General features: G+C 33.9%; 1 protein-coding gene across 1 annotated transcript in view; it reads right to left on the reverse strand.

Moving 5' to 3' along the window:
• Nucleotides 1-16,364, reverse strand: part of DACH1 (dachshund family transcription factor 1) — a 429,676-nt gene that overhangs the window by 27,032 nt on the left and 386,280 nt on the right. The window contains exons 9-11 of the mRNA XM_030813482.1: nt 14,636-14,783; nt 10,855-10,998; nt 10,290-10,358 (exon numbers count right to left, since the gene is read on the reverse strand). Coding sequence (XP_030669342.1) covers nt 10,290-10,358; nt 10,855-10,998; nt 14,636-14,783 — 361 coding nt within the window. The remainder of the gene's footprint in view (nt 1-10,289; nt 10,359-10,854; nt 10,999-14,635; nt 14,784-16,364) is intronic.

Raw genomic sequence — 16,364 nt, forward strand, 5'->3', positions numbered from 1 at the left:
ATACATGCAAATTATGCAAATTAGACCCATGCAAATATTTTATGAAGACAATTAAGGGAACCATTAATTACTGCTTTTTTTGCTTCAGTGAGATTCATTCATTTAATTTTAATTTCACTTTAACTGTTTTGATGTATAATCTTGCAGCTAAGAACTTTATCTTTCTTGGCGGGTCACTTAAACTTATAAATTTCATCAAGTGAGCACACAGAAATCTGTAAAGATATTCTCAAGACTATGTTTAGTATCAAGAGAAATTTCTGACACAATGCACTCCCAGAAACAGGGAAACTGGAAGGGAATGTGAGCTCATTCTTGGACAAGGTTCAACTACTGGAAAAGCAATTAATTTGCTTTGGCTATGCTAATATAGGGGAATTAGAAAGTGTGACACAAGACAAATAGAAATAATTAGTTCTCCAAAATGATGTTCTCATTAATATGGTTCGAACAGTAGAAATAAAAAAACATTATTGTGGCATGTGTGCATTCTGTCCCTAACCATGGGAGGTGGAATAATGTACTATAAGCATTTTTATATTTATAGTTTAAATGATTACTTTTTTTCTAAAAAAGAATTTATATCAAAGAGTTTATATGCCTAGAATGTCTAAACATATACTTGCTATCAGAATTAATAACACACTTTCCATAACCATGCTTTTGTATACCAATTTTTTATTTTGCTCATGCAAATCTGTATTGTAACGAACAGACTTAAAATGGGGGTTCTTTTTCTGTTACTTAAATATTTTCAGATCACTTTTATGACTCTTGAAGTATAACATTTCTGAGAAAAAAAATTAATTATATTTATGCTCCATCTTAAAGAAGCCGCTGTGTTTCTCAAAGTTTCTCTAAGATGGCTAGGATATCCTTACCATGGAGGATGAATACAAAAAGAGGAAGCAGGCTTTGTGAATATGAACTATTAGAGTTAGTTGTTATCTATATTACTAAATGATAACCTTCTTCAGCTTTTGTAGTCATTATATACATTTTTTGTTGTGATCATGTTTGATGAACAAGTTAATTGGATAACTTGCTCCACTGAACCATCATTTTTTTCATTTGATAAGAAAGGTTAAAAAAACTCAAATCAAAAACTTATAAATATATTTTTCGTAAATCTGAAGATAATACTATACTGTATAAAAATTCTTAAAAATTAACGTATTGACTATAATGAAAAAGCAACTTCCTAGTTATTTGGCTTTCATAGCAGTAAAAAGTATCATCAGTACAAATATATATATGTGAAATTTAAATGCAGCTGATTTTTCTACCTCTGTCTGATACTCTCCTCAGCCCCGCAGCTAATTGTTGTTACTATAGTACCATAAAAAGATGTAAGTGGACATATATTATCATTGATATTTGTTGAGCTTTTTAATATAATTTAAAAACAGATGTTAAAATTAAATTTTTTTCTTATGAAGGTAATCTTATTTCATTCTTTCTTAAATTTCTAAATTCCCCAAGCTTATTTTGCATGTTTATACTGATGACCGCAGAGATGTGTCACAACTTTTAAATTAGGATCACCTGTGAATTTCACCGATACACTGTTTAAGCACTCTTCCATGCTACTAATTATGATGTTAAATCAAAATGGATCTAGCATTGATCTTTAGGGTCCCCTGCTAATATCTTTCCCAGTTTCCATATATCACTATTTTTGACTATTGGTCTTCCAGACACTATTTAAGCCCAACCACAAACATGTTTATAAGCAAGCCAACTTAATTTATTTTTTCAACTTTATTTATGCTAACAAGACATTTATATTTTCTGTTAATAAAGCTCTGTTTCAATACTTAATGGCAATTTAGTTGCACGATATCTACTCCCCTCTCTAAACTTCCACTTTCAATCCATCATCCTTGATATTCCCAGATTAAAGTAACTTATCTCCGGAACTCACATAGTGCCAACCCCCTATTACATTATTTTTACTAGAAAAAAATGATGCCAGGCCGGGTGTGGTAGCTCACGCCTGTAATCATATCACTTTGGGAGGACGAGGCAAGTGGATCGCTTGGGCTCAGGAGTTCGAGATCAGCCTGAGCAACATGGCAAAAAATACAAAAAATTTTTGTATTTTTGTCTACAAAAAATACAAAAATTAGCTGGGCTTTGTGGCACACAATGCCTGTGGTCCCAAATACCCAGGATGCTGAGGTGGGAGGATTGCTGGAGCCTGGAAAGTTGACGCTGCAGTGAGCTGTGATTGCACCACTGCACTCCAGCCTGGGTGACAGAGCAGCACCCTGTCTCAAAAAAAAAAAAAAAGACGACAAATATATTACAAACTAAGCTCAATCATTATGCCTAAATTTTCTCTGCCTGATTGAAATAACATCACAAAACTTCATGAAATGTCCCAACACAGACATATAATAACAGTGCTTTCTTTTTCATAAGAACCAGTTTAGAAAACTAGCTCTATGAAAATAATCTATTTAAATATTTTTACATAGTAAATAATTATGATGAGTTACATTCTATTGCTATTTTGAGTGGCTTCATACTTAACAATGCCTACTATGTCTATATCACGTATAGTTTAATTTACATAAGAAGCAATTTCCCACAAAAACCCGCAAGAGGCCTTCAGCATTTGGAGTTCAAGCATATCCACTTACATTAAAAAACAATATTACTTTTTAAAATATATTTTTAAAAGAACAAAATATTTATGCTGAAATAAAAAAATTATTCTAAAATTTTATAAAATGTTAAAATTTATGAGTATCTCTAAAACTTTCTGTTTAATATTAATAACTGATTGTCTAGTTAAATGAGTAGTTAACAGTGTCCTATAATAACTATAGAACAAGAGTCTGTTTATTGGTTACTGCCTACAATCAATATCACCTTTTGTTCAATTTAATCAGTGACATCTTAAATTGATTAGCTATATAGAAATGCTGCCAAACACCAGAAACCAGTGCCAAGGGACTGGAAGCAAATTTATTGTTTTGTTTTGTTCATAATAACATAATTCTAATATTTATATTTTAAGATCGAGAAAAATGGTTTAAGGTAATACCCATGGTGATTACTTATTTCTAAATGACTAATCAAGTCAATATGTGGTGCAGGCAGCCCCAAAAACAGTTTTAGTCCTGATTTGTTTGTTTGTTGTGTTTCTAAGAAACCTCTCCATCTCCCCCCCATCCCCCTTTTTAATCTAAATAAAGACACTTTTAAATATGGAAAATGTGGTTAGGTAACTTTAAAAAGTTCTTGGACATTTCCACAAACACTTTACTATGGGAATAATTCGACATTGTATTATAAACACAGGTCGATTTCCCGAAAAGGGAAAAGTAAATTACATATTAAAAGTAATAATAGCTTCAGTGTTTACCAATTGCCAGGACCTGTAGTAAATATGTTGTAATAATAAAATTTAATATTAACATCGAAAACTTAACTGTATACAAACTATTGCCCAGCATGTGCTAAGTGCTTTACATAGATTATTTTATTTAATCTTCACAATGACCTTTTGAGGTTAAGCTATTGCTAAAGGGGTGGGGGAAACAATGGGGCAGAGATTTCAGTCTAGACCTGATTTCTAGCATTTCGTAACTATTAGCTTCCATAGAAGTGCCTAAGGAACCCCCACTCCCACACTGATATTAAAAGTCATATTAAAAATTGAAATCTGCATTAACAATTATATGACAATCAAACTTGAACAATACTTTCATAAAGATCTTAAAAGTGGTAAGTATAAGTAAGATACAATTTAGTGCTGTTAAAGTATGAAAGTCTTGGGATACCATTTAACAACTTCTATTCAAATGCATACTTCAAAAGAAACAAAGGGACTTAACAAATGTCATATATTAAATCAAAATTGGATCTGTCGCTGACATTGTAAATTTATCATAAATTCATTACATGCTAAGTTGTAGATTTTTTTTTTCTCTAAATATGATTACTGTCTTAATTTTTTCACTGTCACTTTATTTTCTTTGCTTAGAGTGGGGTTTCCCCCAGTGTATCTGGAAGTGTCTAAAAACATAATATAGGCACAATGGCTGATAAAAAAGTAAAAAGCAGGAAAGGAAGCATTTTTTCAATTGTATAGCATTCGTTGGCAGTACACTGTTTTGGACTTTTTAAGTCATTAAGAGGCAACAAGCTAACTATCTAAAATGAGTGATGTGGTTGGGAGTGGTTATCTTATAAAAGGGACATGTAAGCCTGGGTAAAACGTTTTGGTGGAAGCAAAAAGGACTTTGAAGTCATAAATCTCGATTCAATGCCAGAAACCCAGAAACCCCATTAACTAGTAGTATGACTGTGAGAAAGTTAACTAGTCATTCTGATCTTAGGTGATCTTGCCTTTAAATTAGAATACACAGGAAAGGCTCAATACATTTCAGTTCCCAATCCACCTAACTATTTTAATGAGTAAATACTTCCACTTACTATTAACATACCTGTCTAAATGAAAGAAAATGTATTACTAGGAAATTCATTGAGTGACAGCATATTTGATTTTTTTAAAAAAAAGCTTGCTCAAAGATGTAAATTCCCATCATAAGAATGACATGAAATATGATTCTTTGGACCTATAAGTTAACAAAACAAATAACAACAATAATAATATATTGTAAAAGAGCAAGAAGGGAATAATTTAACAATACTAATCTAAAAGCAACCAGGAAGAACAAGATGTGGAAAGCAACTGGACTTACAGTCCTAGCTCAAATAAACTCTTAGTGTGACTTTTAACAAGTCATCCAACCTCACTAAGCCCCCTCTTTTGCACAATAAGGAGATTTAATTTATCTTAAAGTCCTTTCCCAATGTTAAAGCAGTTACATAAAACTGTGCTTGGCATATCATCAATGTTGAATAAATATTTGTTGAAAAAATGAATAATTTTAAAATTCAGCATGTATCTTCAAATATTTAGCAAACAGAAAGAAGATATTTTTACATTAGAAAAAACATTTTTAACGTGAAGGCAAGTCTTTTATGTCTTTTTATTGGAAGAATATTTGGTTTTCTATGATCTAAGATCAGTCAAAAAAGAATAAAAAGCCAAACAGTTTTGATTATGGTCATTGGATGTAAATAAAAGAGTTGTACTTTCAAGTGAAGTCAAGATTTTGCAAGCACAACTTGCAGATATTCTAAGATGTCAGAGGAACTATGGTCTATATCGCCATTGGTTTTAACAATTATTTTTCTTGGTTTAAAAAAACATGTTTTTACTTAAAAAGTGAAAGCAAAAAACTACTAGTTTGAAAATGAACTTTTTGTTATCGTGGTAAGTTAAATATCAATTTAAAATGGAAAATTGGATCTAAGTATTTACAGAATCCAAATCTTAGGTCAAATGTGAAAAGAAGAAAATAAAGTTAAAAATGCAAACGAAGAATAAACACATCCTGTTAATTCAGCTATTGCATATAAACATTAATTCTGGGTTTCTTTCTTTCTTTTTTTTCTTTTTTTTTTTTTTTTTTTTGAGACAGAGTCTCGCACTGTTGCCCGGGCTGGAGTGCAGTGGTGCAACCTTGGCTCACTGCAACCTCTGCCTCAAAGGTTCAAGTGATTCTCCTGCCTCAGCCTCCCGAGTAGCTGGCATTACAGACACTTGCCACCACACCTGGCTAATTTCTTACATTTTTAGTGGACATGAGATTTCACTATGTTGGCCAGGCTGGTCTCAAACTCCTGACCTTGTGATCCACTCTACTCAGCCTCCCAAAGTGCTGGGATTACAGGTGTAAGCCACCGTGCCAGGTCTAATTCTGGGTTTCTTAGGTCATCCATTTTTCCCTCTCATCAGTCTCTTCAACCAAAGTCTGAGAAATGTCAGAACATTAAGGATCTTCATATCCACAAGATCTAACATAAGTCCTAATTCATCGATGGCTGATTCATTCCTTCAGGGAACACACAGCAGGCACCACTACGTGCCAAACACTCTCTCAGACAACAGGAACATGACAGTGAACCACACACGCATGGTTTATGCTCTGCCCCAGCTACCATAGAGAGAACAAGAAGGCATTGAACAAGGAACTGCATGTACAGCATGTTCCTGTGGAGAAATGGAAGGTGTAGTAAGAACCTCTAAGAGGCAGAACTAGTCCCAGGGGGCAGGGAGTTGCCACAGCAGGAGAGTGAGAGAGAGAAGTGTTTGTTGAGTTAATATTTCCAAGCTGGGACTTAAGGGGTGGTTAAGTAAAGGCAAGGAAGAAGAAAAAATGTCTCCAGTAGGTGGGGAAAGAAGTGAAACAACAACAAAAACTTCCAGTATGATGGCAGCACAGAGACTGAAGGGAAAGAGTCGTGACTGGGCATAGAGGATGAGGGAGTGAGGGAGGGAAATGTCATGCTCCACTCTGCCCTCATTACATATTAACGACAATATTGGATTGGATGGATGAGGGTGCCATAGGGAAGGAACACTGGAGAAAGGCAGGCTTGGGGAGAGGGGAGAGGATACATACGGTTTTGTGCACTGAACTTTTAGGTCTCTGTGAATCGACCAAATAAAAAGTTGGATATTATTATCTGGATCTCTTAAGAGATGTCTGAGTGGATTGGAAAAATGTCTATAAATTTTCTAAATACGTAAGTTAAAGAAACTATGGGGCCAGGCGCAGTGGCTCACGCTTGTAATCCCAGCACTTTGGGAGGCCAAGCTGGGTGGATCACAACGTCAGGAGTTCGAGACCAGCCTGGCCAACATAATGACACACCGTCTCTACTAAAAACACCACCGGGCATGGTGGTGCAAGCCTGTAGTCCCAGCTACTCAGGAGGCTGAGGCAGGAGAATCGCTTGAACCCAGGAGGTAGAGGTTATGGTGAACCGAGATGGTGCCACTACACTCCAGCCTGGGCAACAGAGTGAGACTCTGTCTCAAAAAAAAAAAAAAAAAAAAAAAAAAAAGAAAAGAAAAGAAAAAAAAAAGAAAGAAAGACACTATGAAAGTAGATGCTGTTGCCTAAGGGAAAGAATAAAATAAGATGATGACTTAGCTGAAGAAAGCCATCATGTTATAGATTTGGCTACATAAAATGTACGTGTATGTGCATATATATGTGTAGGGGCCAAAGGGGTTTTGAGGGATATTTACTGACTAGCCCAAAAAACTGCTCGATGATTGTTTTTATGAACTCTGTCTACTTTATATATTCAAAAGATCTTAGAGAAATTCTTGAGTAGGGTAAAATTTTCAAAGTCCAACACAAATCATGCCATATAAATCTGTATGACATAAAGCATAAGAGAGTTAATGGCCATATATTTCAGGTCCTGGAAGAAGTTTTTTTAAAATTTTTGAATGTCTGTTCTGTACTTATAGCATTTTACAATTCGTGAATTCCTAGTTATTTGAAAATCAGCAATGAAGAATTTATCCTGTGTACAATGAGCTGATTTACCTTATTAAGAAAATGCAAGTAAATTATTTAGGGCTTCTTTCTTCAGAAATAATTTCTAAACTACTTTCTTGATTCCTCTTGTCCACCTCTGTGGTTTTATAGAAATGGTGATACAAAATGCCAATGAGGCAATATTTAGTCTACCCAGAGGTGCATATTTAGGGGTAATTACTTAGCACTCAAGCAGTAAGTATTTAAGTGCCCAACTTCTAGGTGACTAACTCTTGGGCCAAGTGTGGCATTTATTTATTGCCAGAAATGTTAAAAATACATGAGAAGCTTAAAAAACCTGTGGGCTTATTCTGTCTTTCCCAATAAATTGAGTTTACTTTGGAATAGAAAATAATTTCAGTTATGGCTGGATTGGGAGCAAGAAATAATACAAAGAATGTCATAACACCTGGGCTTGGGGACAGTTGGAGAGAGAAAGTGATGTTTGTGAGAGGCTGTGTGTGTGTCATTCTTGAATTGTGAAGCAGCAGGTGCTCATGGCTCCCAAAATGCACGACATAGACCGTTCCACAAATTAGTAATGAGATCTGGTTTTTTCTTTTTTGCCTTTCCCTTTCTTGTCCTTAGACAACATTTAACTAAATACAGTATTCTTTCTTTGATTGCTTTTGTTCACACTTAATTGTACTCTGTTTGTTGGCTTCTAAATGTATGAATTTTGTCTGAGGTTAGAAAAAAATTTCAAAGGGCAAATAAAGCTTATTGAATAGGGTGTTAGAACAGCAAATATGATCTCTTTGCTCTGTTATGTTAAGAGTCTTGAAATAGTTTGACTGCTGGTAAAATATCTTTTAGCAACTAACAGCTAGAAACAGATTCATTGACAGTGTTTTCCTTATTACAGTTTGGGAAAAGTCATATTATCTGGCAAGTATAATGAATAGTATGTTTTATTAAAAAACAACTATACATTTTGACCAGTACAACAATGGACAGGCTGAATGAATAAACAGAGTATTTTCTATTACAATTAAAGGCAAAAATAATTCCATAAAATGTGTATATTGTTTTAAATGACTACGTATAATTGTTGTACAAATGTTTTGCTTCCCTAATCATTAAGTTGTTGGTGCGTAGGTTTACTGTATTCCTCCACTGGTAAGATTCTGGATACTAAAAGGAAGGCAATTTGTGATTAAAACTTTTCTTCAGAATAAGTCAACCACAACAATGGAAACTGAAAGTTGTCAACATTTCAACCTCATACAGCAAGACTTTACCTATATTAAAATGTATGTTTGAACATATGTAAATTTGACAAATTCAAACAAAAATAACCATAGCCTTATTAACAACCAACATGTTGTTAACGGGTGGCATACATATTATATCAACCATACAAAAATGTTTAATCACTTCTTAATATGAACAATGAAACTCTCATTTATATGCAGGACGATATTGTCTCTAATTTTTTCTAGATTGAGTTCCGACCACCTTGAGGCTTCTGTGTATACCAGATGATTTATACGTCACACTTATACATGGGCTCATGTGCTTTCTGAGACCACTTTGACATTATGCATGAATAGCCCCTGCATGTACACATTGGTGCTGATATTTGCATTTGTCTTATTGGTGCTATTGTCCCTGATAAAGAGGACTGGTTTTTCATTAACAGTAATTTTTAACATGTGTATGTAAGTTTTATAAGATGCAAGATGATTCTTTTAATTTTCATAACCATATACATACAAACACATACACAATATAATTGTGCTGAAATCCATAGTACTCTAAAAATTCAGATCTTTTTCTCTATCTACAACAGCATTAATCTTGTATATCCAAGATGTCTTATAATAACATATGATTCAAACCTTAGGATTTACAAATTAATTAGCATGGCCTCAGGTAAAATAAATATAGGCAAACAAAATCCATTCTTTCCTCAAAAATGTTTCTTCAAGTTTGTGATTGTTACTTCTTGCACGTATGATAGTTTACAAAAATATATTTCCTTTATACTAAGCCAAGAATGACATATTTGGAGCTGATTAAGTAACACAATGTCATATAATATCCTAAAAATGATTGAGTTTAAAATGCAGAATAAAAGCAATTGGGAGGATTATGGCAGTTAATCATTTTAGGCATCCTTTTGAAGAATCACCTTCATTTTAAATAGAAAACAAATGCTCTTGTTACTGTTTAGTATTCATGTTGTTAGGTTGAATTTGTCGTCTAGAATAGATGTTTGCCTATAAATGCTACCTTCTGGTTTTATTCTTTTCTAATAGTACGATCATGACAATATACATATTTAGCTCTTCTGAGCATTTAATACAACTCCCTTTGGTATTCTATATATGATTTTACTCAGCAGATTTGTGTTATTAAAGTGTATATAATGGCATACAGAACATTTGGAATCCACATAGGAACTAAACAATCTTATTTATTGTTAACATTCAACTAGTCTATTTTGCATGTACCTTGCAGTAACTGTCATAAAAATGAGTAGTTAGACATTTTTAAATTGTAAGAACTACCTATTTGATTAACCACAGATTTTATTTATGTAGCACAGAACTTATAAACCCTTCCTGCATTAGACTGGGCTTCAAACATTCAATAAAGCACATTTACTGTGTCCAAGATTAAATCATACATTGTTTAAAATTAATTATTCCTTTTAATTGCATTGTATAAACAGAGATGACCTGTTAATTTAAAGAAAATCTATCAGCACAGAATGAATTCACTCATATAAACAAGCAAGATGAACTTGACCTTGTTTGAACTTGTTTTGATGTGGCCCAGATGGTAGGCTACATGCTTGAATAGCAGGCTAAAGCTGAGGAAAAACTCATATAGCAGGATCTAGATTTATAGCCTTCTGCAAATTCCTACCTTGTATTGTCCTTTCAGCATCTGTTCTGCCGCCACTGCGGTCAGCCTCTATCTCTGGGGTCAGAGAGTCTAAAAGCACAGAAAGGTAAGAATGACACATATTTCATTTGATTCCTATTGTCCTTTGGAAAAAAAGAGCAACCTGTTACTTTGGTGCTGAATTAAAATTACATAAATCTTTGTCATCTTTTAAAGGTTGAACAAAAACTATAACCATAAGAATTTTCGGAAGATTTGAACAGTAAGCAACACAACATTGTTCATAAAAGAGGATAGGGGTTCGGAAATTATCAAATTAATATTTTATTGTGTTTCAGTAGAAGAAATTCTGGTTAAACAGAGAAGCAACGCAAGTCCCAGACGCTGGAGTTCAGTAAAAAACAGTGGAAGCACCTATAAAATAAGGCATTTTCCCCAACACGTTCTTCCCACCCTGCTTTCAGCTTCAAGTATAGCTGAATGAATCACAAGACATAGAAACATACAAAACTACAAACACATGCCTAAACTGTCCTTTAAGCATTAAAAATGACAGTTATTCATGCAATAATATACACCCTCTTACCATTTAAGACCCTGAGACTATCTGTTGAAGCTGCCTGTTTTAGCGTCTGTTCTGCTTGTTCACGCCGTTTCGTCTCAAACTCAAGTGCTTCCTGCAATTTTCTCTTTGCCTTCTTCTCCTTCTTTAGCCTCTTTTGAACTATGGCTAAAAAAGAGTGTATGCATATTATTATTTTTTTTAAATTTTCGTAATGCTGCTAATTTACAAATGGTCTATGTTTTTTATATTATTCATTTTGTTTTCCTGCTGGACTGAGTCTACCTATAAAAAGAAAGTTCCAAAAATCTCCACCTTTACCTAAAATAATTCCCAGTAAAATAATAAGAAAGCCAATTTTTATTTTAGCCTGGAACTATTACATTACAAGAATGGCTTTAATTGCCATATGTAAAGATAAATTTAATAGGAAACTAATTTTAGTAAATGTTTGTATTCACTGATAAAGGAAGCTTGATTAAATGAATTTTGTGGCTTAGTTCTCTGTCCTTGAATCACAATAGGGCAGAGTCATTTGGATAGTGCAAACCCTTATAAGCATGCCTCCTTCCTATTTCCTTATAGGGCATCAATTTTGAGCAGCAAATGGAGCATCTCTCCTAAAAACGCTTTGGAAAGCAATGTTAGACCAACTCAGTTTTTAATAATTTCTATCTTAAAATTTTAGGAAATGCAATAAATATTTTTTGTACATTAGAAAAAATACTCTTAATTATTGTTAATGTATAGAACAGAAATGTTTTTGTTTGGATTAAGTTATGATGATTTCCTGACAATATTTTTCTCACAGCAAATTTACAGTACGGTGATATATTTTAAGAAAATTATTCTACTTTCACTCTGCAGAAATCTGAGGCAGTATGAAACCCCATTGCTAATAATAATACGCTACTGGTAACAATAATGAGCCTTTTATATTTAAAAAAATAAATAATACAAAAAGTTGATTATGAAACATTTTTCTCCAACTGGACAATTTAAACATTTGTATATGATACATACTTGATAAATAATAACTAATGTTCTTTACAAAATGCATATCAACTATGTTTCCTGGAGGATAATTGTTTTAACTTTTACTACATATATATGTATACGTATGGTAACTACTCAGCATATGGGAATATGCATTTTTCTTTAAAATTGTCTTTGTTGATGTTTGATAAACATTGTAGGTATCAATGTGACAGACTCAGTATGAGAAAATGCTTCTCTTAGTCTTGAAGACTAATCATTCCATATTTACTGTTTGATTTCTTACTACAGATTAAAGAACAGCAACATTTTTAAAGCAGAATAGTTAATCAAAATATAAAATAATAATGGTTCAAGTAAATATTTTAGTTTTAATTTCTAATTTCCACACAATTCTGTTTTTATTATTATTAACATATATATATTTTTTTCTTTTTTTTTTTTTTTGAGACAGAGTCTCACTCTGTTGCCCAGCCCAGGCTGGAGTGCAGTGGTGCAATCTCGGCTCACTGCAAGCTCCGCCTCCCAGGTTCACGCCATTCTCCTGCCTCAGCCTCCTGAGTAGCTGGGACTACAGGCACCCGCCACCACACCTGGCTAATTTTTTGTATTTTTTAGTAGTGACGCAGTTTCACCTTGTTAGCCAGGATGGTCTCAATCTCCTGACCTCGTGATCCACCCGTTTCGCCCTCCCAAAGTGCTGGGATTACAAGCGTGAGCCACCGCGTCCGGCCTATTATTAATATTTTTAAGATGGAAGCTCATTTACATGTCAGGTGTATTGTTGCTGTACCATATTTTTTTTTGTTTGTTTGTTTGTTTGTTTTTTTTTTTTTTTTTTGAGATGGAGTCTCGCTCTGTCGCCCAGGCTGGAGTGCAGTGGCGCGATCTTGGCTCACTGCAAGCTCCGCTTCCCAGGTTCACGCCATTCTCCTGCCTCAGCCTCTCCTAGTAGCTGGGACTACAGGCACCCACCACCACGCCCGGCTAGTTTTTTGTATTTTTAGTAGAGACGGGGTTTCACCGTGGTCTCGATCTCCTGACCTCGTGATCCGCCCACCTCGGCCTCCCAAAGTGCTGGGATTACAAGCGTGAGCCACCGCACCCGGCCTGTACCATATATTTTTTAAAATCTGCTTTGTATCAAAATGTGCACTGGCTATGGTGTTATACGAAAAGAAATTGAAACTGATTTTAAATAAATGTTAATTTCCCTTATTTAATGGTGTGCAAATCATATGCTTACCTTAACAAAATTACCTGCCTACTGTTTCCCTTTCCAAAAATGATTATTTATGAGCCTCTTTGAAAAGAAACAGTAATTTCTGAAATATTTACTTGGATTGTACACTTTTGTGGCTCTAAAGGCTTAATACCCTGCACTTTGCCATTGACAGTTCACAGTTTCCTCCTACGTGACTGAACCAAATGGGATCGCCATGTTCTCTCTCTTCAGGGTAACACACTGCTTCAATAGGCACATTCATAATAGATAAGTATTGATAGTTATTGCCTCGAATTTACTGTTCATAATTAATTAAATGGGAACTTTATGGTGTGATCTGTGAATGTTTTTCCCTCTAATGGTTAACGAAAGAAAACAGAAGGTAAATCCTCCCAAAAGGTTGGAACCAATAAAATTCTGAAGGTCTCTCCAGTAACCAAAGGGTTACTTTAGGAATCCCTGGGCCTGCTTTTAAGTTCTGTAAAAAATGACTAAACAAAATTAAGTGAGAACAAAATAAAAACATGGCTGTCTCATGGAAGATGGTTCCATAGATTGAGCTCTTTGACCCAACTTCTTTATTCACTTGGAATACAGCCATTATCAATGTTTACCTTGTTTTGATTATTTAAATACCTGAATCTATGTGAAGCCACATTATTTAGAACTGTCCTATATATCTGGGATGACAGCGTCCCAAATTGACCAACTTCCAGGAATACGCTAGCTGTTGCTTTGTAATAGCTAATAAAACAACCTGGTAAATCCTGCTAGTTTAAAGGCAAAACAGAAACAACTATTTTTAAATGACCATGTCAAACATATAAAAGGAAATAATGTGGAGCATTTATATTGGATATATATTAAATGCATAGTTGAAACAAAGAGGCAGTTGATTGTAGACAAAATAATCTTCAAATTCATACATAAAATAAACATGCAAATATAAATGACCTTCAAAATTATCTATAGATGCACTGCACAGTGTGACAAAAGAAGCAGTTCACAGATCAATAATAACATTATTTTACCCAATAAGAATTTATATCAGTTTCTACTCTGTGTACTTGACCTTGTTGGGTGAAAATGAGGCCTTCAGAAAGAAAATTATACATTTAACTTTGGCCATTTGCTCAGATATTCATCCATTTTCAATTTCAGTTGATAAATATCTTAGTAAACCTGCTTCGCTTGAATAATCAGTATTTTCTATTTTAGCTTTATGAGTTTAACTCAAGTTTTTCAAAGGGCAATTGTGAATTAACATAAAATTTTTCTTCATGGCTATTATTAGAGTTTATTCTTATCTTAAAGAACATGAATTTTTAAACTCAACAGTCAATAAAAGTTATATAATTAATGATGTAATGGACGGATTTCAGTTTCCTGAGGTAGGAACAGAAGAGAAAACATGTACTTTGGAAATTAAGAAATATAATCAGCCTAGGATTCAAATTCTGCTCTGAACTTTAGCTACCATTAAATTAACAAAAATACTACAATTTCAAAATAAATCACCATCATAGTATTAATATGTTTAGTATTTTCTGTAAATATTAAACTTATCTGGAAATTTGGAAATACCTCTATTCTTTTGTTCCATAGCCAACTGCTTCTCAAGTGTTTCCCTTAGTTCTCTTTCCCTTAAAAAATCCATCTTCAGCTCAGTTTTTTCCAGTTGGACCTGTTTCTCTTGAGCTCTGGCATTATCTATGGCAACTTTCAAGAGCCCCTGTACAAAGAAGATATTTGGAATGGTAATATTTTAATACAAAGCAAATTTCGTTCATTACTTAAAAGCATTTTAATAGCGAAGAACCCAGTGATCAAATGATCTAATTCTTTTGCATTCACTCTGCACTCACTAGAACAAATACTATAACTAAAGCATAAAACTCCTAAGTCTAATTAAACTATTTTCGGAAGACAAATATTTATGGCATGCAGGTTTAATTGCTTCTAATTAGAATATCTAGATCCAAAGCTAAGTAGACATTCTAATTAGAACATCTAGATCAAAGCTAAATAAGGGCAGCACATAAGCGTGTCTAAAAAATAAGAACTGAGAAGGAAATTAGGCTGAAACTCCTCCGCAAGTAATTATCTGACATGGTTTATGCAACCTTCCAGGATTCTGGCAGTGCTCACCTTTCTCCTCAGAGCTCATTCTCCCACTCCCTACCATGAGCACATAGCCACAATGGTCTGTCTCCTTTTGGTTCCTCAATGCAACAATTTGTTTCTGCCCCCACGGACTTTGCTCTTTCTGTTCCCTTCCTGAATGCTTTTCCTCCAGATCTTTGCATGGCTCACACTCTCATTTCATTTCATCTTTGCTCAAAGTCACCATTCAAGAGAGGCCTTCTCTTACTACCCTGTCTCCAAATGTATCTTATTACTCCCTCCCTAAAATTCTTCATAGAATGTATCATTATGTGGTATTGACATATTTGTTTACATATTATTTGTCTACTGATTTATGTTATGTCTTCTCTATTAAAATGTAAGCTCTCTGGGGCAGAGGCATGTTCTCTCATTCAGGACTATGCCCCCAGGGCCCAGAAAGTGCCTACTATATACTAGATTTTAAAATTTCACAAATAGCAATTATAGTACTGCTACATTTTTCTTGAGATACATAATATATTTAAGGGATCTAAAACTTGGTTTAGTAGTGCATTACTTTTTAAGAAGCCATTCAAGATGGTTGTAATAAACTCAGGATAACTTCTAGGAAATGATTAGACAGCATAATAATTTAAAAGAACATATGGAGAAAGCAAAGTTTATTCATACAACTAATGGTGGGTATATAAATATATACATATATTTTTGACATACTGTATGCTTTTAAATATTAGCAGTATTTTAAGGTTTTCGAAAATTAGATATGGAAATATGTTAAACATATAAAAAGCATTCTGTTTTCTCTCCTAAGATACTTTGAAATAGTTACTAGTAAAAATCAGAGCTAAAACTTCTCTTCAATTCAGCAATACAAAATGAGTTTTTGAAGTCGAAGATATTTTGCCTTGGTCTGTGAGTGTCAGAGACTGAAATTTTCAACTGAAGTTAAAATGAGATGAAAGTTGATGTCATTTGTAGATGTACTCTAGGATGTGACTCCCTTGCAAGAAGACATTATGAGCAGTTTGAATCAGGAATTTCTACTCCAGCTTGACTTGTAAGCGCAATAGAGAGATAGTCTTACTTCAATCTACCAATATAGCTTATAGCATTGCTGTAGGCAAATTTTATTCTCTTTTGACCACATAAAAATTTTGCCATACCCGACCCTGAATCTCCTGGTATA

Source organism: Nomascus leucogenys, chromosome 5 (genome assembly GCF_006542625.1).
Source record: "Nomascus leucogenys isolate Asia chromosome 5, Asia_NLE_v1, whole genome shotgun sequence".
NCBI classification, from domain to species: domain Eukaryota; kingdom Metazoa; phylum Chordata; class Mammalia; order Primates; family Hylobatidae; genus Nomascus; species Nomascus leucogenys.